The sequence below is a fragment of the Strix uralensis genome, chromosome 1, assembly GCF_047716275.1.
Source record: "Strix uralensis isolate ZFMK-TIS-50842 chromosome 1, bStrUra1, whole genome shotgun sequence".
Lineage (NCBI taxonomy): Eukaryota > Metazoa > Chordata > Aves > Strigiformes > Strigidae > Strix > Strix uralensis.
This window is the reverse complement of record NC_133972.1, coordinates 149,754,295-149,782,173: the sequence shown is the minus strand read 5'-3', so window position 1 is coordinate 149,782,173 and position 27,879 is coordinate 149,754,295. Positions and strand designations below refer to the sequence as shown.

General features: G+C 40.8%; 2 protein-coding genes across 2 annotated transcripts in view; both read right to left on the bottom strand.

Annotated features, from left to right (window-relative positions):
- CPQ (carboxypeptidase Q) overlaps window positions 1-11,231 on the bottom strand; it is a 162,778-nt gene extending 151,547 nt beyond the window's left edge. Inside the window, exon 1 of the mRNA XM_074885026.1 lies at window positions 11,193-11,231. The gene's annotated coding sequence lies outside the window, so the exon portion shown is untranslated. The remainder of the gene's footprint in view (window positions 1-11,192) is intronic.
- A 10,269-nt stretch (window positions 11,232-21,500) lies between these two features.
- The window catches only part of SDC2 (syndecan 2), a 60,898-nt gene continuing 54,519 nt past the window's right edge, over window positions 21,501-27,879 (bottom strand). Inside the window, exons 3-5 of the mRNA XM_074885012.1 lie at window positions 25,893-26,026; window positions 24,992-25,127; window positions 21,501-23,751 (exon numbers count right to left, since the gene is read on the bottom strand). Coding sequence (XP_074741113.1) covers window positions 23,588-23,751; window positions 24,992-25,127; window positions 25,893-26,026 — 434 coding nt within the window. The 3' untranslated portion in view covers window positions 21,501-23,587. The remainder of the gene's footprint in view (window positions 23,752-24,991; window positions 25,128-25,892; window positions 26,027-27,879) is intronic.

The following is a 27,879-nucleotide window of genomic DNA, read 5'->3' as shown; positions in this document are numbered from 1 at the left end:
AATGCTGCGCACATTTCATCATAGAGCACTACAGCTATCACACATAAGGCAGTTCTGATTCTGTATTTAACTTCTAAGTACTGTTTACTGCCATTTAAGAGAAAAAAATATCAAACAATTTTGCGATTGCAGAACAAAAAAAGTCAGTTATGACAGCAGACATCTATCAATATTAATTTTTTTTATTTCAAGTGGCATTCAACAATCCCAGTTAAGATCAGGGTCCACTGCACAGACACAGAGACAAACATGCCTTTAGGGCCTTGCAACTACAGACAGACAAAATGGACAAACAACTGGAAGAGGAGGAACCCAGAAGTGACATCTCCAAGTGTTTCAGTTGCCACATGAAAGACATTCCAATTAACATGACCACTCAGCCCCTTTCTCTGACACTACCAAGAGGAGCCGTTCAAAAGCTCGCTGCAGTGAAGCAAATGGTCATATTACAAAAACTCAACTGGAAATCAAAGTGGAAAAAACCCAAAAACAACAACCAAAAAAAAAATCTCCAAATAACATACCAAAGAGTAAACACACCAATTATATAGAAAGGGCAGTGACAAATGCTGACACCAGTGAGTCTGTGTAAGACAATTCCTATTTTTCTGAGCCATGCAATTCTACTTCCAAAAGTGACTTTTTAAAGATGTATTTAAGTTGTGTTGGTATTTTTTTAAATACAGGATAGCAAAATAGTTATAAATGTTAAACAATTACTGTATCTGGTATGCTAGTAATAAATATCTGAAAATGTCTGTTCTCAATTTATTTTTGTTCACACACTAACACAGCTGGTATGTTCCTCTCCAGAATTCTCATGCAGTGACTCAGAAAATCCATCATGCAGGTAACCTGTGAAATAGGTTAGCAAATCTTAGATAAGTATTGAGAATTTTTGTGTAAACAAAATTTGAGCATGGGAAAATATGTACAGTGAAATCCAGATGTATAAGATGTATAATATATTTCCTGTGAAAGCACCTCAATGCAAAACTTAAAGTGAATTTTGAATATTTAGTTCTCAAACGTACACCTTGCTATTACCAGATACAGGTCCTTTGTTTCTTAATGTGAAAGAGAGGAACACACTGCTCAGAATCAAAGAACAACTGACACCTGAATGAACACCAATTTCTTAATACCTTTCAATGAATTACCATTCTAAGCAGACAGCTGAAACAGGAGAAAATTCTCTGAAGCAGCCAAAAACTGCCAGCATAAACATGAGCGGATGTTCAAAGTGGAATCAAGAGTCTAAAACCCCTTTTAGAGGACTGTGTTGATTTCTCAGTACATGAAATTATCACCAGGAAAATTAGCAATTTATATGTTCAAATCCCATTCATGTGCTCAAATTAAAATATCTGAGTGCAGTACCATTGGACTAATGGCATTATAAGCTACATTTTCTATTTAGTAAGATGCTTACACAGTGAACTGTCTACAAAGCTAAACGTAGAATATGCCTACAGTATAGTTTTCAGGTTTAAAAGTATTAGCCATTGGTCTTGATCAGCATTTCTCAAGAGAACTGAAGCCAACAGTTTCCAGAAAGTTGGGGGGTTTTAAATTTTTCATCACGGAAAGTATTTAGAAAAAGATCAAAAGAGAACAGAATAGTTTAGATTTTAGATAATGTTGTTAATACAGATAACTGTCCAAACAAAAATAAATGCCTTACTCCTGCACAGCTGTACCTGCAGAGATACCACAGAACAAACATGCACAAATATCAACAGTAGCTTCAGAATAAATGAAAAAAGTACCACTGCCAAAATATATTCAGGATCTACATTGGAGATAGCTTTCCAAAATGGCAAAAAAATATTTGTGAGAAGAAAGGTAGTTTAATGAACTATGAAACTCCCTTTTCTCAACACAATTATTGTTTGAATCTCATGGTATTAGAAAAACAAATAGAGATCTATCCTTTAAAATCCTCACAGGTTCTTTGTTATAGCTGCCAAATTATCCGTGGTACCATTTCATTGATCCAGATGCTTAGCAGGGTCTTGAATGTGACACTACAAAAGCTGATACTGTACTTGAGTGTGATGTTAAGGGAAGATAATGACTTTGGCAAATGTAAACTCTAAAATACATATAAATACATAACGTAAAATACATATATGTTATTTTCTGGCACGCATTTTACTGCATCTGGCACACATTTTATAGCATCTGCAACACTACTGAAGACAGAATGTGATCAGCCCTCTCTCTGCAGATATTAAGACATCTCCCTGAGTTTGCACCAACATGATTCTGACACTGCACCTGACCAAGAATACTCAGAGTTTAAATTATGCCAAGAAAAGTACAGGAGGAAACAAAACACCCAGAAGTTTCCTCCTATGTCTTAAATACTTCTGCACAGTTCAGACCGCATAAGTCAAAGGTGTCAGCTCCCAAACTCCAGAGAAGCTTTTACACTGGCCACCTTTGAGAAAACCAGCTCACCACCACTGCCAAGAACACACCAGGCCCAGGTGAGTGCCTGCACCTGAGTTCAGGAAGCACATAGGGACTTCAGCTAAGCAGAGCCCAGAAAGCCCACAGCTCCATTTCCAGACCCCAGTTGCTCATCCTATCCTTCTGCTATTGCAGGTGACAGCCACAAGCTCCTTCTGGGTCTGATGGAGGAGTTATGCCTAGAACACAATAAAATGTGAAGCTATTTAGACACTCTTTAAATTGTTATTTAGATACAGTGTTATCAAACTGGGTAGGGACCCTGGGTATTAGGACACCTCTGGTTTTTATCCTACCTGATAAGTAGCCCTCTACAAGCACAGCTTTGGGAACACTACCTTTAAGCGTCTCTAGTCACAAGATCAATAATTAAGGAGACAAAAGCTTACAGAAAAAAAACACTTAGAGCACTTTACTTTGATTTAGCTATATATGGTGATTTTCAAAAGCACATATTTGCACTATAATAATTGCATAAAATTCAGAGAGCTTTATCCACAGGATGAGTAGAAACTATTTAACATTTGGGGCTCTGGTGCTACTTGTATGAGGAAAAAATGGAGCCTCTGTCTACTTCAGTGAATCCAGATGTTGCAAATGTCGGTCTCTTCTGATTAGGTAGAGTTCACATAAAGTTACAACTATTCCTTTGTTCAGAAGCAGCCAAAAAGTCATCTTTGACATCTTCATGAAGCACTGATCCTTTCAGGATGACAGTTTCACCACATGTGCCCACTTTTCCATGATTCCTAATATAGGAGTATAGAGTTACTCCTCAAAAAGTTCTTCTTTGAAACCATTTGGAAGCCGGGCCAGGACATAAACAGTGCTTTGGACAACGAAATATGTATCAGTCCTGATCCCCCATGACAACAACTTATCCACTGGAACAGATCTGATGGCAACACTAATCCTACACCCCTTACTCCATGTTTACCAACAAGTCCTACTTGTTGAGTACAAAATACTTAGATATAAACTTGCCTGGAGAGCAGGCTAGATTAGCAAGAAGCCTACGTTTCTTAAGTTTATTATCCCATTTAATTCCTAGATTACAGCTTTTTGTACAGCAAAGTTACCTTCTGCTTTCAGAAGAGCAGCTAAGCTTGCACAGACCACCACCCACAGTTGCAGCGACGCTTGCAGCTAACAGCCCAGCTGTTACCTCACCACAGCTGAAAATGTTTTCCAGGAATAAAAGCTAGTATTAGCTGACTTTCATCTTTATGCCGCTTGTCTGTAGGGACACAAGATGTTAGCATGTTTCATTTTGATAATTATGGAAGGTTGCATTAGATGGATGCCTACTCTAATTATTATTTATCCAGTGTGCATCTGGTTTTTTATATACAGTTCACATACTGATAAGCTCCCAATAGTTATTTTTACATAACATTCTTCAAAGGAATTTTCCCATGCTCCCACTCCTGTCTCCATGCTGCTCAATTGGGCTGCGTGATCTGGATTTTCAGAAAACAGTCATCATAGAATCATAGAACAGTTTGGGTTGGAAGGGACCTTTAAAGGTCATCTAGTCCAATCCCCCTGCAATGAGCAGGGACATCTTCAACTGGATCAGGTTGCTCAGAGCCCCGTCCAATCTGATCTTGAATGTTTCCAGGGATGGGACATCTATCACCTCACTGGGCAACCTGTTCCACTGTTTCACCACCCCCAATTGTGAAAAAATTTCTTCCTGAGGAGGCCATGAAAATGATTAGAGTGGATGGAGCACACCTTCTATGAGGAAAGGCTGAGAGAGTTGGGGTTGTTCAGTCTGGAGAAGAGAAGGCTCCAGGGAGACCTTATAGCGGCCTATAGATCAGATATAAAGAAGAAATTCTTCACTGTGAGGGTGGTGAGGCACTGGAACAGGTTGCTCAGAGAAGCTGTGGCTGCCCCCTCCCTGGAAGTGTTCAAGGCCAGGTTGGACGGGGCTTTGAGCAACCTGGTCTAGTGGAAGGTGTCCCTGCCCATGGCAGGGGGGTTAGAACTACATGATCTTTAAGGTCCCTTCCAACTCAAACCCTTCTACGGTTCTATTATATGATTCTATATCTAGTCTAAATCTACCCTCTTTTAGTTTAAAACCATTACCCCTTGTTCTATCACAATAGGGCCTGCTAAAAAGTCTCTCTCCATCTTTCCTATAGGCCCCCTTTAAGTACTGGAAGGCCACTATAAGGTCTCCCTGGAGCCTTTTCTTCTCCAGGCTGAACAACCCCAACTCTTGTCTGAATACGTCTAATTCTAATACCAACACACTGAGAACAGAAGTAATGGAGAACTACCGTATCTTCCAGCATTACAATGAGGAAAAGTCAAAGGAGATAAAGTAGCATGTGAAAGGGGAGAAAAAAAATAGAAAATTTTACTACTACTCCCCCAAAACATAACTGCTCTGACTTTGGTAAACTCTTGAGATCTGTAAATGCATGATAGTAGGACTGACAAGTGTATGGTGCATAACGCAATGAGGGGCTGCACCATAAAACAAAAACAAAACAAACAACCAAAAACCATAAACGTCAGATATGCTTTAAAGGCACATATATCATGCATTTTTTAACTGCTGGGTTCATCTCCTGAGTTAAAGTCGGGGTCAGCAAAACAGGATTCACTTTGTATGTTTCTTTGTTTATGCTTCTACTTTAAATAAAACTTGCCATATAATCTGGATCAAAGAAACATAGGATATATCACTATTGGTAACTCCTCAAATAAAGCTTAAAACATGCATTGATTCTTTCAGTCTAAAAGCTTAAATGATTAAGGTTTCAAATTTGTTTCACAAATAACATCAGATGATGTGGGGGAAAAAAAATAACTTCTAGCCATGTCAAAATTCCCATATTAGAGAAAGCATAAAGTCTTGCTCGCTTACAAACACAAAATAAGTGTCAAAAGGATCTTTACTCAAAATGAATATTCTGGGCCAAAAATTCAGACCTACTTTGAGCAATGAGATGACTGCTAACAGAAACAACACTTAGCACTGGGAAATACCTTTCCTCTTGGGAAACAGACTTGCAAATGAGTTTTCAGCTCACCTACTGCCAGCTGTAAACACAGAAAGTTAATCATACTATTCTGACCACCTCTTCTTCCAATTAAACAAAAAATTAATCGTCCCTGTCAAAATTTAGATGTGAGGCTGAAGACACCATTGTCACCTGCTATGAGCACAGCAAACTTTTCAGAGATATTCTGACATTCAGCATCAGCCATTCTCTCCAAGTTTCTTCCAGTTTGACCACTCTCTGCTCTCTCTCATCACCAGATTTGCCGGAACAGGCTAAAATCAGACAACTACCAAAAAGCCCTGTATGATCCACTGGTATCAGATGTGCTAGGTTTGGCTGTGGCAGGTCTTTTGAATAATCACGACTGGAGTGTACACCAGATAGCACTGCAAAGCAAAATGTATCTGCTGGCTTGGGCAGCATCACTTGCTGGAAACAAGCACATCTGTCCTCATTTTGTTACTCTCTGAAGGGCAGCCACAGAGATATTTCTGCTCACTACCACCCTTTCTGCAAGTTTTCTCTTCAGCTGTAAGAGGTAAGTCCAAAATGAAGCATAAATCACAGACCTTAGCTGCAGTAGTAATGTATATTAAAATCAGGGTAGGTGTATTTTACCCGCCTATGGACTGGGCAACAGAAGATTTGGTTCAGTTGTGGCTTAAGTCCATCTAGGTCCCAGCTACGGTGGCTCTGCCCTCCAAATTGTCATTCACTTGCACCAGAACCTCATTCATGTGGTCAGGCAGCAAGCTGGTTCTGGGAACCAATGCAGTGAAAAATATTTATTCTTTCTTTGCAGAGATTAATCATGAGCGTTAGCACCAGTAGGCTTCTGCCAAAGAGAAAATGGGGATGTACTACTCGAAGGAAGACTGGACTGTGGCAGTCCCTGCAGCCTGAAGAGCAGACAGCTCTGGTCTTTTCACCACCTCTGCTACCTAGGTAAGAATCACTGACCAAGGGACAGGTGGGTGGCTGGGGTGGAAATCTCTGCAGCAGCTGCAGGTAAATTTGACAAGGGCAGTAACTCAGAACCTGCACAGAATTTTCCAAGCCTATTCCGGAAACTTTTTTGCTTCTGAAAACCCTCTAGAGATTCCTTGCTCAACAACTATTTCAAGATAACCAAACTGTACAAGTAATTACAATCAAGTTGACTTTGTTTTCCTTTTAGGGTATCTCACAGTGCGTCACTGAGGTAGGAATTGTCTGCTCTGTGTATTTTTTGGCAGCACTGAATACATCACCTGAGATTAGTAATGTACTTTTCTGCCTTATCTAGTTGTCATAAGAGAAAATATTAATAGCCCACTGCAGTATGTGATCAATCTGAAAGAAATTAGTAACTTATAATTCTTTTTGCTTCCAAAGCAATAAAGAATTTCATTAAACTAGAACTCCGAGAAGTGTTTTCACATTCTGCCATAGAAGAGCGCTTGTGTTTTGTATGGGAGAACATGACCATAAAGAGCACTAGAAGGTGAGCCCTGTGATTCAGAACAGTAAAAATCAACAAGATCAGAAACACTAATCTCAAAACCTGTGGGGAGTAGAAGTGGAAACCATTACAGATAAGTCAAATTTATGCGTTGGTCTTCAAATGTTACAGATAAAAAAGTGCATGCTTTCCCAACAGAGTCTATTGGCTCAGATCTCATTTTAAGGCCTCAAAAAAGCACATTTCTTTCTCAAATGTCTATTGGCACATGCATAATATTACATAAGCCCCTTTTGTGGGGCCACTTGAAACACAAAATTACTTTTGACTCACTTGTCTTATGTAAATTTACAGTCAAGTGCCTCCTCTGAAAAAAACTACCACAAAAATTAAAGGCACAGGATAGCAATATACATGATGAAAGTTAGAAAAATTGGAGAAAGGCAGAAAACTCATCTCATTCCCTTTCATACAGTGTTCTAGCAAGAAATACACTACGACTACATTTAAGTAAAACATCAGAAGCCATAACTAGCAACTGGAGAAAAAGAAAAAAAAACAAACAACACACATATATTTAAAACCAGAACTGTTTTCTCACATCAGTACTAAAACAGGCCTCACAAGGGTGACAACCATTCTCAGTTGCAAAAGATGCTACATCTGTGGGGTCACAACCCAGCTTTGGGCAAATCCTGAGCTGGTGGAAACTGTCACTGTTGCCCTGAATGCAGGATGGTCACTCAGGCAAGTTTAAAATAAATCTTAGTTGTTTATATTTCCTATGAAGTAAGAAATGTCTATGATGGGTGACCTGAGATTAACCTCCTCTCACTATAACATAAAGATCATTGATTTAAAATTTATCTTAGAGAATTGAGATAAATTTGACTGGAATTAGTCTTTTCTAAAACAGCATTAGTGTCTTTTAAAGTCAGGTTTTAAGATCCCAGGTCTTTTACCATGCTTCTGATTGCAATGGGTAGTATAGAGAAACATTTTGCCAAAACAGATAAGTAACTTCTTAGAGATGCATTTTAATCCGTATGTCTGTTCATTAGATACTTCTATCAAATCCTTCTTGGCAGCAAGAGCACCAAAGGGATTTTCACATTTTTCTCTCACCCACTGTGGAGAAAACTCATCAAACGGATCTATGTTAATGAGATTTAAAAGACTCTGAGAAAATATTACTATTATTAATACCAGGATGGAAAAAAAGAATCCAAATGAGCTGGGTGCCTGAATGTTCTTCATTAAAAAAAAAAAAAAAACCAAACCAAACAAAAAACAACAAACCCCGCACCACTGGTCCATTCTGTCTGTCTCAAAAACAGAAATCAAGCCTCTTGTAAGATCAAGGCACCCAAATTATCATTTTAAAAATTACAGGCTAACAAGGTTAACATATTTCTCAAACTGACATACAATTTTTTCTACTGAAAAACTGAAACAAAAGAAGAGTAGAGCATTCTCCACAGATTCTGTCAGAAATAATGACTTAATTGAGTAATTGGCATTTAGATTACAAACCAGAGCTAAAAATTCACTATTGCCATCACAGTGAAAATGTAAGTGACTGGGGGTCAAGTGAAGAAAGAACTTAGATTTATTTCACTACTGTAAGATTATTGAAGACATTTGGTAACAAAAACGTGAAAGATTACTGCAATGCAGTTTTTGACAGATAATATTTCCTGTTGAGACAGAACAGAAAGAACTGTAGAGCTTCAAGATTGTAATCATTTCGTACATTTCTACGCACAAAGTACTTTTTTAAGCAAAATATTTCACCCCTACAGCTGCTATCTCTTAGATGTACTGCCATCCTTCATCTTCATCCTCCCACAACTGGAAAGGAAGGAAGAAATGACAGACAAAGTTTTCAATCTTAAAACAAGAAAGTTTTATACACTATAGCAGCAATAGATAAAAGAATCCCATGTGTATTACGAGTTCTTGCAATTATATCAACAATAAGAGACTGTGTAACTTGCTTCCTTTCCCGATTTGGCATTAAAGACATGCAGGCATTTGCAAAACTGTGTTATAAAACAAATAAGAATTTATATGAGCTTTTACTGACAGATGTCTCCCAACAGGGGTCAATGCCAGGTTGTTCTTCCCCAGCCCAGATCTGCAATCTGTTCTTATCTGATTTAGTATCTTATTGTTCTGCTGTTCAAAAGAATTATATATATTTTAAACACCAAGAAACAAGATTGGGTAAGACAAAGGCTTTGTATGAATCTCTAAAGCTGCAGTGGCTCTGATCCAAGTTTATCTGCACAGACTTCACCTGAAAGACTGAAGTTTTCGTAAAGCAAAACTGACTGCAAGGCACAATTGATAGATGCTACCCAAGATGAAGTAGATATGTCTAAAGAAATGAGCCAAAATTTACAAGGAAAAAAAAGGACATCATAGCTCTCATGGAAATGGCAGGCTTTGTAGGGTTTCTTTGGGGAAAGAAGTGTTTTGAGGTTTTATTCAAAATAATAATCTAACAGAGGGAGCACCAGACAAAACCGGAAGGTGATTTTAAGAAGTGGTAGTAGGTAAGCATGAGAGACTTTTCATAAAAGCTTTCATCCTCGCAGAAGAATAACCAGAGCAAAATCAAGGCCAACTTTTGTCACCCTAGCTTAAATCTTATTAATTTCTCAAGCTAAAATAGAGATACATTCTAGACAGACGTAGATGTAAGCAGTTCTTCCATTCCCACACAGGGAATTCGTTCTACAGTCATACCAAGTATTGCTTTATAAGAAGAAACACCCACACGCTTCCTTTTCATCGATAGATTACAAGACTCTTAGAGTCTTTTGATACAAAAGGGCAAGCAGACGTGGAACTATCTCCAGAAACAGTAAAAATTAATCTGATTTTGAACAGAGTGAAAACCAGACAGGCAAAGTTTTGAAAATTAAGGCTTACAAAACAAGAAATCAGGATTTCAGGTGTTGTATGTGTATGGCCCTCTCTGAGCAGGTGCTCTGGGTGCTCGTGCACCACTTAGGAAAGTCAGGTCCCAAAAATTCTGCAGTCTGAAGGAAGAAACAAGTAATCAACAAGCAAACAGAAATCCAGTGCTTGTATTTTGAATTTTCTCTTCAGTAGTTACCAGCAGGCTTGTAACTTGTTAGATGCAACCACTAGATTCAAAAGGCTCCTCTGTATCTAAAGCTTCCTTAGTAAAATCAGATTCAGCTTGCAGAACTTAGTTTTTCATGGTTTTTTATATCTCTTTTCTCTCCCTCATATATATTTCAGTACTTCTATAAAATATGCATATACACATATATAAAAATTATATATATATAAAAAAATTCCTCTCATATACTTTTCCCTTTTGCATCAATTTGAAAAAAGGCAGTCTTTGAAGAATAAAGTCCTGTCAAAACAAATCTAATGGGTACTAGTTACTAGAATTTCCTCCTCAAGAAGCACTAAACCATCTTACATGCTGGGACCTCTTCATTATGAAGTATGCCGTAACACATACTTAAATATCTAATGCACCCATCTGGTATTTATGGGTTTTATCCATTTGCAGTGGCAGAGCTTTAAGTCAGCGACTGCTGTCAACTCTGCTGGTTTCAGGATCACAGCAGAGCACCATGCTTTGCCAAATGGCGACCGTGCGTCCCACAAGCACGTGCCTGGCAGCCATCTACAACTTAGGGCCGATATTTGGGTTTAAATGAAGAGGAAAGAGAGGGTAAGGGGGCATTTCTTGTCACGCGATGGAGCGTCCATGTCCTTGAAGGGCGACCAAGCTGGTGTCTGTCCCCTCCGGAGAAGGGCGGAGGCCGGGCACACGGTGGGCCCGACGTCCCGCTGCCAGGCCGGGGGGCTCCAGCCCACCGACTCAGGGCAGGGCTGGCCCGGCAACACCCGCGGCTGCGGCCTAGCGGCCCCACTTCAGGCGGGGAGGCCCAGCACATGCTGGCAGGGCTTTAGAGCAAGGCCTCGGCAAGAGGAGGAGACGGGGCCGAGCCCTGCTGAGGCGCCGGTGATGGCGGCCTGCGGGTCGCTCTTCGCCCCCAGCCAGGCCCCGGGACGGAGCTAGGCCCCCCGCGAGAAGCGCGGCCCCGGGAGAGCGCTGCAGCCCGGCGGAGGGGCGCCGGCAGCCCCGCTCCCGCGGCGGCTGGCAGCCCGGGCGAGCGCTTCCCGCGCGGGGGGCCCCGGCCCGCTGTGAGGAGAGAGAGGAAAAGGAGGAGGATGAAGAGGGGAGCAGAGCAAACACGCACCTTCCCCGTGCGGATCGCGCGGCGGCGGCGCCAGCACGGCCCCCGCCTCCGCCCGCCCGGCTGTGGGGAGGGCGAGGAGGAGCCGCCGCGGGGGCTGGAAGGGGGCGGGCCGCCGCCCGGGCCCGGCTGGTGCCGGTTGCGCCGCGGCCGCCTGAAACCGCGTGGAAGCCGCCTCAGGGCCCGGGCCCGGCGCTGCGGGCGAGGCCGGGCGTCCCCTCCTTGTCGGCGGGTCGGGCCGTGGCGCCTCGTAGGCCCCTCTGAGGCGAGGCGGGCCCGGCCCGGGGTGCTCCCGCCCGACCCCGGCCTCGGGCAGGAGGCCTAAAGCCTCCCGTCCAAGCACCATCACCAGCCCTTCCCGGGGAGAAACCCCTCCGGTGCGAGGGGCTGCCCGCTCCACGGGATTGCGTTTTTGTAGGGCGGGTGCCTTAGTGCTGCGAGGGCACACAGCAAACAGATGAAGCACGAGGAGGCTTTTCTGCCGCCTGGGACATGGTGGCGGCCTTCTCCCTGCTTCTGCCTGGGTGCTTCAGAGCACAGCAATACCGTGTGGTGCATCGATGGTTTCCAGCTGGCTGAGAGCCATTGCTGCCTTCACGCTGTGGGGAACCAGGGTAGGGCCACCGCTCCTCACATGGCGGCCTCCTGCACAAGTAACATTGCGCTCATTTAAATAAAGGTGTGTTTATAAAAACACTTAGGTAAATGAGTGCAATTTCTTCTGTAGATAAGATCTTAAAATACAAACATGGGTCTTAATCTGCAAACACTTGAATTGAAGCTCTCAATTGCTTCTATTTAAGTCAACGGGACTACCCAGGTGCTTACTGGTAAGTGTTTTTAGGGTAAAAGCCCTTGGTGCATTCCCAAAAAGCTGCTGTAGCAGGAACAGTGAAGAATTTCCCTCTAATATTCAGCACGGTATTCCAATATTCATGAACTTTCTGCCTAAGTGAGAAGACTGTAATACTAATGAGCTTCAAGGGCGTGCACCTTGAGGTGGGAGCTGAAACACGCATTATTATAAGACAATGGCTGTCCCTGCCAACGTAACTCCTCCACCCATTTATTTGAGGTGATTAATTTTTAATTTTTCACTTGTATTTTTCAGTACACAATCTGGATGGTACGTTTTCACAGCTTGACCTGTGTCCACTGCTATACAGATCACGGAGCATGCCAGTGGGATGCAACAATAATGTTCCCCTCAAACTGCCACAGTTCTTGAGAGTCCTGTTCCATTGAGGGTAACCAAGTAACTGTTTAAATAAAAATGTTACACAAGTAAATGGCTGTTAGAGCTCTACCTGTCTACCCGTCTCTTTCCTGTGCATTCTGTATATTCTTTACATATTGTGCCCTGAAAGCTGTAAGTGTCCATCTCCCAAAGAGATTATACACAGTGATCAAATAGTTGTAAATGTGTCCTTGTAAGTCATGCAAGAAAATATTCCATCCTCAAGGTTGGCTGTTGCACCCACAACATCTTGAATTTAACCATCAATGTATGGCTTTCCTTTCTGCTTCCAACAAGAGACAGAACATAGGGTAGGTCTGCATGAACAAGCCCATGTAAAACTGTACTTGCAGTATTTGAATTTAGGATTTTGGTTGCTTCCTGAGAGTGATTCCTTCTCTCTTCATTTGCTCCCTTTACAATTAAATCACTTCCCAAAACTGGTTTCCTATTAATTTTTCCTGAATTAGCTTCCTTTGTTAATCCTTCCACAGCCAAGGGGTCAGAAGGATGAGTCATCCTTTTTTCCCACCATCAAATAGGCAGAAGGATGGAGAAATCTTGGCATGGCTGTCATTAATCCCAGGTCAGAGGGAAAAGAACACACTGCTCATGGCTTCTGGTGTCCTTGCCTGAGAAGCAATAAGTAAGAGCAAGTAAAGAGACATAACAACAAAACCTAGAGCTCCACCCCCCAAGCCTCTTCAGCCAGCAACATGCACAAATCTGTTTATGGGTTTGAAACACATCAATAGCCACTTAGCCTCGGGAAAGGTATTTCCATCACACCCATCTCTTACATTATTTTATCATATTTTGCATTATTCACTAAATGCATACTTTTGTTATCCTTTAGTTTGCAGCTTCAGGACTTTGGGATTGCTGTTCTTCCCTCCTCAGGATTGTAATTGTAAATCAGGGAGAGGCTGGAGCTGAGGAGACCTGTGCTCAGTTTCCCAGACTTTATAAACTGCTATGCTGGGCAAAATCCTAGCCCTGCCATCCAGAAATCAGCTGTGTGATCCATCTTGCATATTTTTGAACTCATTAAGACTCTTCAGGTGCTTGAAGGTCCCCATATGGGTGTATCTTTACAAGATTGCTGTGATTACACTGGTAGGAACAGTGTCAGAGTCAAGAACTTAATATTCAAGAGAGGGATTGGATATACACAAATGTCAAAAATAATCAGAATTATCTGATTGTAATTTGGTGCTTCAGGGAATAAGCTGGTATCTAACTCCTGGGAAGGGGAATGAAATCTAATGTGAGGACAGATGACACTTCTTACTGCTCAATTTTTTTCACTTTCTATTATACAGTATATGAAGCAACTAGTGGAGTGTGCTGTTAGGCACAGGATACTGCCTGAACGGATCCTGAATCTCTTCTGATATGACAGTGGCTTGGTACCTGCACGAAACAGGGATGATGGATGATGGTATTTTGCTGTGCTTTGTTTTTCCAGTCCATTTAGGCTGCATGGTTTTGAAGCAAGGACTGCTTCGGTGGAGCTCCAAACTATATTGAAGTCTCTAAAATGTGACTGTATTAAAATAAGAAGAAATCACAAGCATATTCACATACTAATTATTATGCAAAGTGGGAAGGGGGAGGAAAGTAAGTACAAGATTCCTTTGAAAAGCTGCCAGCACAGGTCCAAACACAAAAGGTGTTTGAAGTGGGAGCACACTGTATCAGCCTGAGGGAGTTACCAATATACCAGCTACCCTTGTTTAGAAGCATGCTCTCAATTTTTATTTTATGACATATATTTACTTTACCAAAGCATTTTCTATTTTTTGACACAGTCTCCCAAAAGTCTCCTCTAGCTCCACATTGTATTTCAGTACCACTAGAAGGTGGTTTCTTCATTTAAAGTTTTTCTTTGTTGCTTTGCACTGTAGGCAGGTAAATATGGACTGCTAATTAATGCACACTTCAGCTTTTATTTCCTCTGCTTTTTCAGTTAAAGCAGCTGAAAAACATTCCTAAGTTTCCAAGAAGCACTGTTTTTCAGTTCTTCCTAGGAAGAAGTGTCCAAGCTTGACCCTGACTTGTATGTCTTTCCACTTATGCAGCCTGGCAGCAAATAAATACATCCCAATAGAATCAGGGAAAAAGGTAGGGACATTGTGAAAGAAAAACATCAAGCACCTCATGGCATATATTCTTCTACACAGTTCTGCTAGCTTTTCTGCTGCTGTGTCAGACTCATTTTTTTTCAGGTATCAAGAGCAGCATCAGCCAAGAGCAGAACATCTGCCAACAGTGGGTTGGTAGGCTGTGCTTGCTTGGGACACATCTTAGCTGAGGCCTGTCCAGGTTTACTGTCAGAAGTCAGCATTAGTTGCCGCTAGTTTCTATGCATTCTCATACTAAGCTGATGTAAGCCAGCAATATGCAGCCTCTCCTGCTGAAGTGAAATCTCTCTGAACAACACAAGCCAACATACAGCTACTAGCAAAATGCCACTGTATGCATGCTCCAAGAACACAAGCGATGTTGGCAGCTGCAAGCCCTGGGTCCTTACCCAGTGTGCAGCAGCCCTTCTGCTGTTACAGCGAGGGCATGCGGCATCTCAAAAAAGCAGTGATGAACACACATGCTTCAGGGACATAAAAGTGTCAGCAACTCATGACCCCACAAAAGTTCTGGCAGCAAAACTTACTAGTAAGACATAGTCTGGCAGTGTAATTTCTCCTGCAGATTGCTACAAGTTTACTTACAGGGGCAATGGCTTTGCCATGACACAGAAAGGTTTTTGTTAAGCATCAGTGGAAAGCGTTCCCACATGAATCTCCTTATAAACCAACTTGTGCTGCCATGGGTAGAGAGCAGAGCATGGGCACCTGATATAAAACCAGAGGAGCAAGGAGCCCTCTCTGTGCATTCCTATGGATCGCCAGTACTCAGGTAGCAATTGGTCCAGCACTATACATGAGTCTTACTCCACTCCTGTGTTTACAAAGCAAAGGCATTTGGATGCCTAACATCAATTATCACATATTTGCATTAAAAATACATTAAATACTGCTCGAAATAACTTTCGTTACGATATAGGATTTAAATTATAAATAGTTTTTCTCAGCAACTCTCTCCACCACAGCTATGTACCTTTATTCATCTCAATATTTTTGTGAAAATAAAATCCAGGTTCAACTTACTTAAAATCCAGGTTCAATTTATTCAACACATATTTCTCCCACACAAATTTAAATCCATAGATACTTTTAAAAATGTAGATAAAACACATCTTTTATTTCTGGATATATAGACTTAGAGTAAAGGGAACCCTGCTGTGTACCAAAGCAGCCTTTTTTCATGACACTTCTACTGTAATGGTGAGTTCCAAATTCAAAGGACATCCAGTGCAACCCCACCGCCCTGCATGAAAACACAGTTACTCCCTGGGCACAGCTTGGGCCTGGGTTGAACACGTTACAGACGGTCTTCATACAGGATGAGAGAGCAAAATATCTGAGACAGATGGGAGGCTGAGCAGGAGTGTGACTTCTCTGGGTAATGATGGTTCAGCCAGACATTGTACTGGGAAGGAGAGCGTTCTTGGAGTGGCAGAACTGAGTGCCAAAATAGCTTGTTACCATCTGAATAGGCCCAACAGTGAGAAGTGTTTTATTTTGTGATGGGTTTTGAATGCAAACAGACAGAACTCCTCACTCAATGTGTGGATGCATGCTTTGAGACCCAGCTTCACCAATATTTCATTCTAGATTTAACTACAAGACTCTGAACAGGCTGCTCAAGTCAAGAGGCGATAATATAGCACTAATCATTTAAACTTCAAAAAAATGTAATTCTGCAAGAGAGTCAATGTGTTACTATCAAAACTAACTGAAGTTTTGGAGTCCTCTTCTGATCCTCTATGGTATATTTAGAAGATGGCATGATTCTTACTCAAATGTGCCATCTGTCTGATCACAGAAAGCTGTGATACACATGCTGAAAAGTGAAAAAATTATATACTAAGAGCTTGTGTAAAAGAATATATTGCTTATTTAAGGACAGGTACAATATTTCTTAGAATCTAAGAGGGCCAGAGCTGAACAAGTCTATGGAGTTTCAGAATCTGCATTAAAAGTCCCATCAGGAAAGGCTGAAGTAAAATTCCACTTAGCTTTTAGAGGCTGAATGTGTGTTATAAAAAGCACAGAATGGCAGAGAAAACCTGATGATTTCTACTGCCAGAGCTGTTACAAAAATCAAACCATGAATTGGGAGAAGTCACATGGCTGAGCACCTGTAACCAGTTTTTGAGATGATAAAAGAAAACTTTAGACTCTTTGACAGCTCTTCTGTAGATATAAAATTATATTTTTTTTATTTTCAGGCCTTTTTTTATGAAACCACTTAGAAGCTGAAAAAGCAGGAAAGCTTGCACTGTTCCAACCTATGGGAAAAAAGAGGAAAGATTGAGACCTATTGGTTTTCAAATCTTAACAGACATTGTGATTGGAATTACTCAATTCAATTCAATAACTAGCAAAAATGTGTTTGCCTAATAAATGTTACTTCCAATAATTACACATGCTTTAAGGTAAAAATGTTTTTGCTAATCTTTGTTCTGATGTGCCTAATATATTTTGCTTCATAAGAAGTTCTAATCTTACGCATTCTTAATGAAATCTCAATTTCCATTGAAAAGCAAGTTGAAACAAATAAAAGCTATAAACTGAATCAGCTGGTAAATAAATATTTATTTACCACTTTTAACATAACAGAATGGAAAAACTAGAATATAAAAATAGAACTTAAGCTTTGTAACGGCACAAATATGTAAATAGTGTGTGCTCCTGCAGAGCAAAAAGAAGTACAAAATTTACCATAAAGATTAAACTAAATTACAAATTGTCTTGTTTACTAGCCAATGAAAACCAATTTTCTTTAGGAAAATACCTGAGCACATGCAAAACAAGGTGAAAGCTGATGATTTAAAGAAAGAGTTCTTGCTGCTGCTTTGATTGTAGTCAATAATTTAAGCTGACTGTGATTCTCAGGAAAGGTTTTCCTACGGGATGAAGCTCAGATGATGATTTACTAGAACTGTTCCTGAAGCCTTGTCTCACCAGCATGAAGGTGGCAGAGCTGCTAGCCTGGCAGTGAGGCACCGGGTCAAGGCAGGGTCCTTCACTGAAGCTTTTCAGTCTGAGCAGGAGTTAAGCTGTGCCCTCAGCCATCTGAGACTTGGCCCCAGAAGCTGTTCCTTCCCAAGAAGAGGCTTTTCCCGAAGTCAGCATTAACTCAGCTGGCACTGTGAGCTGGTCCAGAAGGAAGCACATGCTATGCTTCTCTTCCTTTCACAAGAGACTCTGCGGTAACAGAAAATTATAGGGATGAATGATGAAGACTGAACTTTGGACTGTTTTACACTCTTTCAGCACTGTTTAGTGTGATATTTGTTGACTTCTCCCCTGCCGCTATATTTAGAAAGGGGAGTAGGAAGGAGATGAGTGCTAGTATTACGGGTTATGACATGAAAACATCAAAAAGTCAGTCTGTTCCCATTTCTCTTTGGTATCCTCTAGGGAGCTGCAGCCTTTAGAGAAAGTTCCTGTTCCACCACAGGAGCTCAGGAAAATGGGTACCAAACTTTGTTTGGATTCTAGGACTATATACGGCCATACAAGGTGGGTGGGTAACTAGGACACAGAACTCTTTCCTCCACTGAGCTTGGTTTCCCACCACTAGATAAGCTTCAAGTAGCTTGTCTGGTGGAATTATTGTTCATTATACGTCAGTGCTTGGATTAAAAATAGAAGAAAATCAGAAGCTTCCTCTGCATTCAACAAATCAACAAAAGATCCATGGGAAAAAAGATTGCATAATGCCCCAGAAGAAATCTAAATGAATTAAAGTCACCCCCTACAGAGAACTTGGGCTCTGTTTATTTTCAACAAACTATTACGGGTTTTGCAATATTTTTCTGGAAGTTTTTCACAAGCATTCCTACTTCCTCTCACTCTGGGCTGGGGCTGAACTGCCAGGCTGGAGGAATGCTTTGGACCTGACCTTCAGCCATGAGACACAGTGGCCCTCAGCCCCAGCCCAACTACAGGACAGTTTTTAAGGTGCAACATGAATTTAAAACCTCAAGAGCTCTGCAGGCTACACCATGAACACATTTAATATGAAAGGAGTTAGGGGTAGTGAAAGCTTGACATCTCCCGAGCATGGCAAAGAAATGGAAAATTGCTTAAATACATAACACATCTCAACTGCAAAGCTACAGTTGCATGCCTCATCCATTTCTTCCCACCTTCCATAGACAGAAGACAACCCAGACCCTTCCAAGTGCAATGCAGCACCCTAATAGTTGCCTCCTGCCACTCTCCAAGCACCTCCTGTGGGCAGCAGAAGGTGTGCGGGGTCAATCCTGCAGGCCCTCCACCCGTTTTTCTGTGGCAATTCCTCTGCAAATCCAGGTGCTGAGCAGCCAGCAGAAGCTGTAACTGGCAACGTCTGCAACAGGTAGCGCAGATCTCCGATGTGCTGGGAAGCTGTGTGCAACCAAGAGCATCTCTCAGGGTATGACACCAACACCTGCCCACTCTCCTGCCTACAGAGTCTCTTTAGAGCAAATTCAGTGTGACAGCAATAACTCAAGAAAACAAAATGCCTTGTAACTTCCAGTGGAAAACGTGGGCTGTCAGAACAGTTTCTCTTCCTGCCTTCTTTCTACTCACCCCAAATTAATATCTGTAGTTTTACATGGTCCCTGTCCCCTCCCCCACCCACCCCTGCTAGAAACTAAGCTCAGATACTGCAAACACACAGAGGGTTTTTCAGATTTCCACCCACGCAAGCAGCTCCTCTGAACATCTGATGCACACGTGAAATTGGTTCACAGGGGTCAGGGCAGAAGCCCACATTTCCATTTCTAGCTATACTGAGCTTAAGTTCTATCATTTGTTTGTTTTCAAAGAAAAAAATATAGAACTTACTTTCCTCCACAGGGGAAGAAATCTAGCAAAGCATCTTTTCCACTGACAGGGTTGGGTTACAGCTCCCTCACTCCCACCCACACAGCTGAACCCAGCGTCTGGTCAGCCCAAGAGTCAGGAGGAAATGAAATGCACATGTCAGCGTCCCCATCTCCTGCTCCAGTTCCTTAGCAAAACTGCCTTTCTGCTCCAGCCACGAACCATTCCAGGACCAGAAGACATGCTGGGAGGCAGATAAATTGCTATATCTTTTCTCAGACAAACTGTACAGTAGTCATGCTTCCTCAACGTGAAGAAAGTTTTGGAAAGGCAATGCTCTAAAAGTTCGCAGCACCAAGGTTCAGAATTCTGTGATACACAGGCAAGACCTTAAATGTAACAAAATTAATATTAAAGCTAATTAAAAATGGACAATATTGCAAATTCCTTAATGGAAATTATGCTAGTCTGATTAAGCAAGCACAAAGTAACAAATATAACTGACTGCAAGTTTAAAAAAAATTGCTATATTATTTCCATCTGTAAGAATAATAGTTTCCTTAGAGATCTTCTTCCCCTCAGATTCCTTTTACCTTCTCCTTGTTTGCTTACTTGAGCAAAGAATATAATACTCAGCATACTATCATCATCTCCCTCACACCAATAGTTTTTGTTTATCTGGATACCCTTTTCCTCACAAAAGTTTCCTGTATTCCCTTTGTTGCTTAAAAACAGTATCTGTCATTTAAGACCGCACTCCACCATCATTTCGATACACAGCTCCAAGGGAAAAAAAGAGCAACAACTAGCCAAAGTTACAAACATGCTCTTCTCTTGTTAGGAGATACAAAGGGACAATTTTGGTTTTAATTTATCCTATTTTAATGAAGTGCAGTGCTCGAAGTGAAGGAAAAGCTAGCTGTGCAGCCTGTAAACATGAGCTACAATTCGCTTGTAAAGATGGCAAGGAGAGGAACCAGGAACTGAACTTCTGAAGTTATTTTTACATGAATAAAGCAAAGGCGAGTAACATAACTTTTATGTTACTTGCATTGGGTTTCATTTGCAAAGAATCTATGAGGAAGTAACCATTTATGACCCAGGGTAAATCAAAGCAAAATGGCATTTCGATAAGCACTAGAGCCTATCAACCACAGTACTTCATATCAGGTTGCTGAGGAATTTGAGAGCTGCTACAGCAGCTGCAGCAGAGAAGAGCCAAGGGTCTCTAGGAAAAGCCATCCTAGAGGTACAGATGCCACTGCTAGCTGCGGGCAGGCGGCGCAGCATCCACAGCCTGGCACCGGGACTCCCAGCTGCCCAGCAACATCCACAAGTAGCCAGAGTATTGCTAGAAACACATCCAGGAAGAGGAGAACAAAAGGGAAGCAAACCCGAAGACCAACTCGTGCTAGGAAGCCTCAGTGTAAGAGACGCACATTCAGCTGCCCATTTCTTCTGAACACAGTTGCTGGAAGCTGGGTGTCTGCATCAGCCTGGTTTTCAGACTGATGAAAACTGAACCGATATTTATACTCGAGATGATAGCTCTGTTAGAATTTTTCCCTAACAGTATCGTTTGGCACTGAAAACAGAAAGGCAAAGAGACCACGAGATGATAAATGTCACTATCATGCCTACTACATGTTAAAGAAGTTTCAGGTTTTTGTTAGGGAAGATGGGAGGACTGCAATACTCTTAAGTCTGTGTACATAGCTGAAGCATTAAACCTCTTCTGCATATAACAGAGCGGATAATGGATGTGTACAGTTGAAAAAGGGGAGCAGTGAGATAGAGCTGAAACTTTACCATTACTTCTGCTTGTAAGCAGATGCAGGAGGAACCAGACAAGCATAATATTTGGTAGCCTGCATAATTACAACAGATGTCTATGTTGGATAAAGTGTCCTGTACATTAGGTATAGAGGTAGAGCCTAACATATATAAATAAAAGGAAAACAGCTTCTTAATATCACTTTGCTTATGAAGAAGGAGGAGACAATTTATCTGGTGTTTAATATTTATAGCTATACTTACAGTGATATTCATTGCACCCTTAAAGAAAATTCAGATCTACTACCTTAGGCAAAGTGGGCTTCAAAAAACTGGATGTCAGACTATACAAATAAAGTATTAGTTTAGGCATGGTAGACTTTATTTTGGCACTTGAACAAATGCTTTATTTTACAGCAGTGGCACAGCATTTGCCAGAAAATTTCTTTTCTTGGCACAGTTATTTCAAGCAGTTATTTTACTAATTGAATTTCACTAAATATTGCACAATAAGATATACCTGTTAAATTCTTACCCTGTTTTTACTTGTTGAACTTGTATGGCTTTGAAAAACTTGCCAGTAAGTATAAGTAATTTAAAAAGCAATATATTAAATATTTTAGCACAGGATAGCATTTGTTTGTTCCTAAATGACCACTGAACTTGGGACAGCAACAAATACAAGTCACGCAACTCTTTTCTGAAGAGCTACCAGATCTTATTTACAACACACTGCCATTTCTGAGAAGCAGTTCAGCTTGATGTCCTGAACACCTATATTTTGGAAATCTCAAAAATAAAAAATTAGGAGGTTAACAGAGCAGAAGACGAAGCCATTTGTCTGTTACAAAGCATAATATAAGGAGGCAGACTATCGTCTTCTCCACGTGTCCCTCTATCCAACACCCATCTGAGGTCTAAGAAACAGAGCATTTTCTCTTCTACTTGGAATATTTCTTTCTTCTCTTATGAAGATATTCCACTTGTCTCAACTCTTCTGCTGGAGTCCGAGCAGAATAAACCAAAATTCTCCAAAAGGCCAGGGAAAAAACAAACCTGAACAACAAATCAAAAACCGATATACACAATAAATGAACCCGGGTACTCCTTTGAATTTTACAGTACGGAAAACAACATTTGCAGGAAGAACAGGTCTAGGTCAATACTGCCATTAAATATAATGCAAGGGTTGAATGACTCATAACTCATACACCAGATGCAAGACTTAAACATTCCCACTTTTCTCTGCCACTTCAGCAATAAATCTGGTCCAAGGATCAGCCTGATCAATGGCCTTTTTTTTTTGGCCTGGATTTTTAAGATGTACTAGATGTACTCTGTGACATGAAAACATAAGCAAGTAGACATAAAATGAAAAGCGTACAAAAGTATATCACAATGGAATTCTCAGTATTAGGCCACATGATTTATTCAGTAGTGTTTATGTTCCCAAATTACAATTATGTCTATCCATGTAAGACTACAAAAGTTACCATTAGAATTGTCTGTGCTTATAAAATACCAACATTTTCTTTTACTGTTATATACTCATTAACACCAGTCTGCGACGAGTTACATATAATCATAGGCACTTCAAAGGCTTTAAAAGACGTTTACAACTTAAATGCATTTTTAAAGAACAAAAATTTAAACCCCTACTTGTACCTTCAAATTGCAAATAATTAACAAATACAGTGGCCATAGAAATCTGCAGCAACTTCTCAAAATACTGTTAGAGTCTTTGGGTTTGCTTAGGTTTGTCAGTAGCTTACTCCAAATCTTCCTTACAGGAGATTTGTTTAGTAAGAATATGACTATACAGTTTGTAGTAATAATCCAATTTTACACATTAATTTGCAGTTACAAATCTCACTGAAGCTACAGGTATGCTGAGAAACAATGCAAAGTGTAAAATTGATATTCTGACACTTAAATTTATACAAAGTGGAGGTTAAAGTTTACATAGCTGAAAAATTACATTTACACTAAAAGTTACTGTTATCTGAATTATCTGAAGACAAATTGCACCATGACAACTACAAAAAGGCATTTTTTGGAAACAGATAAATTAATGAAATAAAAACTAACTTGTAAGATCAATCTGAGACATGCCGACAAAAATTAAACAACTTTCATTGAACCATAGGATAAAACAATAATTTTCATTATTTTATATTTATGCATAAAGTTTTAAAAATGATTCAGTGAACATCAATGGTTTTATAAAATAATGCTTTGCCACTGTTATTCACAGAACACTGCAAATGTTAAGTTTTAATTTTACATTTTTAAAGGAATACATGAAAAGTTTTAAATACAATGGGATTTTATCATAAAGGTGCCGTAATGGCTCTTTAATGAAAAAAAAAAAATCTTCATTATTCTATGCAAAAGCTTTATTTAAAAAAGTTCAGTGATCTCATAAATAGAGACACTAAATAGGAATTTTATGCATAAAACTCCTTAGTAGGTGCCTTTTGATAGGCAGCACAGGATGGTTTACGTTCACCAAGGTCGTAACTGCCTTCATCCTTCTTTCTCATGCGATATACCAGCAGCAGGATAAGGAAGATTGCGAAAAGAAAACCAATAACTCCGCCAGCAATAACAGCTGTAATCAAAGAAACAGAGATTCACAATATGCCAGAAAAACAAGTTTAGCACCATGTTTCTTTTTCATCTCACACAATGGGTTTGCCATTGTTTTCAAATTGCAGAAAAGGGCTCCCATTGTGCAACTGTCTTGATTATTAGTATCCTGAAATATATTCTCGGAAAGACTGCTTGTGTTTATGAAGGCAAACATTTAAAAGGACATTCCACCTACAAGTCAGCGATCCAACAACACACAGTTCTAAAAAATTATTAAAAGTTTTCCAAAACCTCAATTAAGAAAGTCACCAGTACTGCCAGAGATAAAGTTCTCTTAATTTATAATAATAACATTTAAGTTTCTTTCAAACTCATTTTTCAACAGTTAATGTTTTCAGCCTTCAAAGAACTATTCTGTTACACTAGCTAAGAAATGGGTTTTCCCTTTTCTCCACCAGTTTTTACTCTGACTCTAGACTGAAATGAATTTCCTATTGATGAGTAACAGGAGAGAACATTCCATGGAGCTGTAGGAACAGAAGCATTACATTCATTATGCACTTGCAAGTGTGTAGCAAGTATCAACTCCAACTAGACTTCAAGAGCAAACCTGCATGCTTCCACTGATGTGGATATTAAGGCTATTTCACGTTTTGATGCTCATAGGAAGATGTGGTCCATGTGACTGCCATGGCTCCCAATGCCCCCTCTGAGGATGTGGGGGAAAAGTATACCTGTAAACACTGGTCTTATGCCAAAAAAGCCTCACAGGTAGTGAAAACATTGGTGGCCCTTGGGTTATGCACGGAAACAGACCCTCTCTATCGTAAGGACGGTGCTTATCCATCCCTCTCCATCCACCCACTCCTATCATGAGCTCCTCCCAGGCAGTGTCCATCTGCACCAGATGGACCAGACACCAATGTGCTCTTGGGATTGTGGGTAAGAAATACATTTCTACACCACAAGCCTCAATCCAAATTACAACTCCCTTTCTGAGCTGTGGAAGCTTCAGATATTCCGCAGGCAGTATTCAATTTGTGGGTGTCAAATCAATTAGCAACAGACTTCACTATTAAATAACTCCAGAAGATGCCCATCTCATTCTCATCAAATCAACCACTAGCTACCCACTATGAACATGTTTAAGAATCTACCAAGAAAACACAAACGTTGAGTTTGCATTATTTGATATGGATCCCCTCCATTTTCTGTGATATTTCTGGTGAGGTAGACCTTAGCAAACGCCGCCGCCTCACCTGCCAGAACTTCTGTTCTCTGGAAGAGGTTTTCTGAATGCTTCTCAGTGAACACATCGGTGTCATCCCCTGGCTCATCACTCTTTTTTTTGGCATCTGTCTCGGGCCTTTCCTCTTTATCGATTTCTTCAGGTGACTGTGGCACAAAAAGGAAAACAGAGCTTCACTTACAGACAGGGTGCACCACAAGTCGGCACAGTCACTGCCTGTCATGGGCAGCCACAAAGCTGTGGCTCCATGCACGTACTCCACAATACCCACAAACATAACACATGGGAAGCCTTTTGACCACAGAAAGCTGTGCTAGACATTGTAACTGGATCTATTTGTCATCACAGTGTTGGAATGAAAAACACTATCCAGAAGTTTAAAACCCCCAAAAGTACATTTAGCAAACAGCTGTTAAATATTGCCTGTGTTTATCAGAATAAAGCCTCTGAATGAAATAACAATTCCGAAATTAAAACATCAGGTATGTTATATTCAGAACGCCTTCGAGGGTAACTTAGACAATATTACTGATGGTGGTAGAAGAAAATACTGAAATAGTAAATGGAACCTGACAAGTGTTCAAACTACTGCCAAACCACACAACATTCTCCTTTGAGAAGTGAAGTTTCATGTAGAATTTTTTAATAACTCTTTGAGAGATATAAAAAAGGTACAGCTTGGACTCAAAGGTGTCATGAGAAGTTTTTTTTGCATGTCTCTTTTCTTTCATGTGGAATTCAGACTTCCTAGTAGGAATGAAACTGAGCAGCTCTGTATTCATATAAAAGGCTGCAGTAACATTAAGTCTGTGGGGACTATTTAATCAATATAAATCAAACAAAGTTAACATCAAGGTACCAATGGGGTACAGCGGAACCATTGTAAACAGTGTTGCTTTCCAGCCACGCACCTTTGTTTGTGCAGACACCTTGGTCTGCATTTTCACTGTGGTGGTCTCAGCCCGAGATGCATCACTGGTTGTTGGTAACTTTGGAAGTGTTCTGGATGTTGTTACCACTGCACTATCCTCATCTTCTTCAGCACCTGGAGACAAAAAACGTGACATTTCATTGACCCATGAAATTCTTCCAGACCTATTATATTTTTTATTATGACACTGAGGTAGGGGTGCCTGCACAGGCCACCCTTGGCAAATAGCCTAGATGATAATGCCTGCTAAGATAAAGATGCGAGTGCAAACAGTGTGACCCAAACTGTCAGGGGGATATTTGCCCCAAGTGATCCCATGAAAGAGGAAGGGGGACCATTAGCTGTAGTAAGCAGTAACCAGGAAATTACCACGGTATTTTTGAAACAGAAGGAACCAGCCTGAAAAGAAGGATGAAAAAAACCATAAACACTTGTAACGGCGGGGTGGGGGAGACTGTGGAGTGGAAGCAGCAGCTGTCAGGGCTGGTGTAAACCTGTCTGATGTAGTCCTGCAGCACCGGGGGCTCTGTCAGGGCCTAGCAGTGCCACGCCCACCCCCCACCCCATGGGTGCTTCCAGCAGCCACCTCCAGCTCTCCCACAGCCACCATGGGGGCACCCCTGGAACCTCCATCCCAGGAAGGATGACCCTGCACTGCAGGGTCACCTCCTGGGAGTGGCAGGAGGTGGTGGGGCCCTGGGATGATAGGGGGCTGGGGGCACCCATGTCTCCCACAGTGGGGGTGTGCAGGCAGGAGACCCTGCATACCCAGAGGAGGGGGGGTTGCACACCCCACGCCTGCGAGACGGATGTGTGTGTGTGCACACAAGTCTTTGTGTGCCTTTGACATATGTTGGGTTCAGTTACAGAAGTGGGGTTGGAAACCAGTAGTCGCATGTTACCATTTTGTAAGTGGCTGGTATTGCGTTTATCTGTTGTATTGCTGATATTGAGCTCAAAAGTATAGTTCAATGATTGTCAGTTAACTGCATATCATATATAAATCAATCAATAAACTTCTTTATCCTGACTTGACTTAAACCACATGAACTGAACAGTTTCCCTGTAACACACTGCTTCAACAACAAAATCTCTTCTCTACAGCAGATTTGTTAAACCCTCAAACATAAAAGACCAAGTAGTTTCTATCTACAGGAAGACTGCTATTACTTTATTTTTCAGTCACTAGGAATTGACATGTTTTTAAACTCACCATAATTCAGAAGCCTTTTTCTTCTGAAATAAAGAGGATAGAAAACTCCCTAAAGATGACCTTAAATTTAATTTCCTCATCATTCAAAGCCCTGCTCAATTATGAAGGCTCTTTTAGAATAAGATAATGGACATATCTAATAAATATACTTTAGTGATACTGGAAGGAAGAAGACACAGACAAGAGACTAAATTATTGCAAGACCTGAAAGAGGAAAAGAATCAACCTCTTCTTGGACGACTCCTTAAGAATCTCAATGTGTTCTGCTCATTACAGACACTGGTTACCCGAGTAACTATTGGGTAATAAATCAAGCAAATATGCAGAAGAGTAATTCCTATCAAATAAAAATATATCATCTTACAACAGAATAGCATGCCTCACTCATTCCAAACTGACTTTTAATCTTATTTTTGTACAGAAAGAAAACAGGCTGAAAATATAAGGGCAATAACAAAGTTTTGAACTCATGATCAGGAATTATATACATTTGGCATTGAAAGGAAGGGCGTTAACAAGACAACTAAAACAACTTCTGTACTGTAGAAAAGAAGATCTGGAATCATTAAAAAAAGTACTCCATTAAAGCTACCAGCACAGAATAATACTGGAAAAACCTTCAGAGATACCAAAATTACAGTGCAACATCCAGAATAAAGACCTCACAACAAGAACCAGGTATTTTCCTGAAATGCTGCTCAAAGATCAAAAAACCAACATCCTGCTTCAAAACAGAGGTGAGGAAAGGCATCCA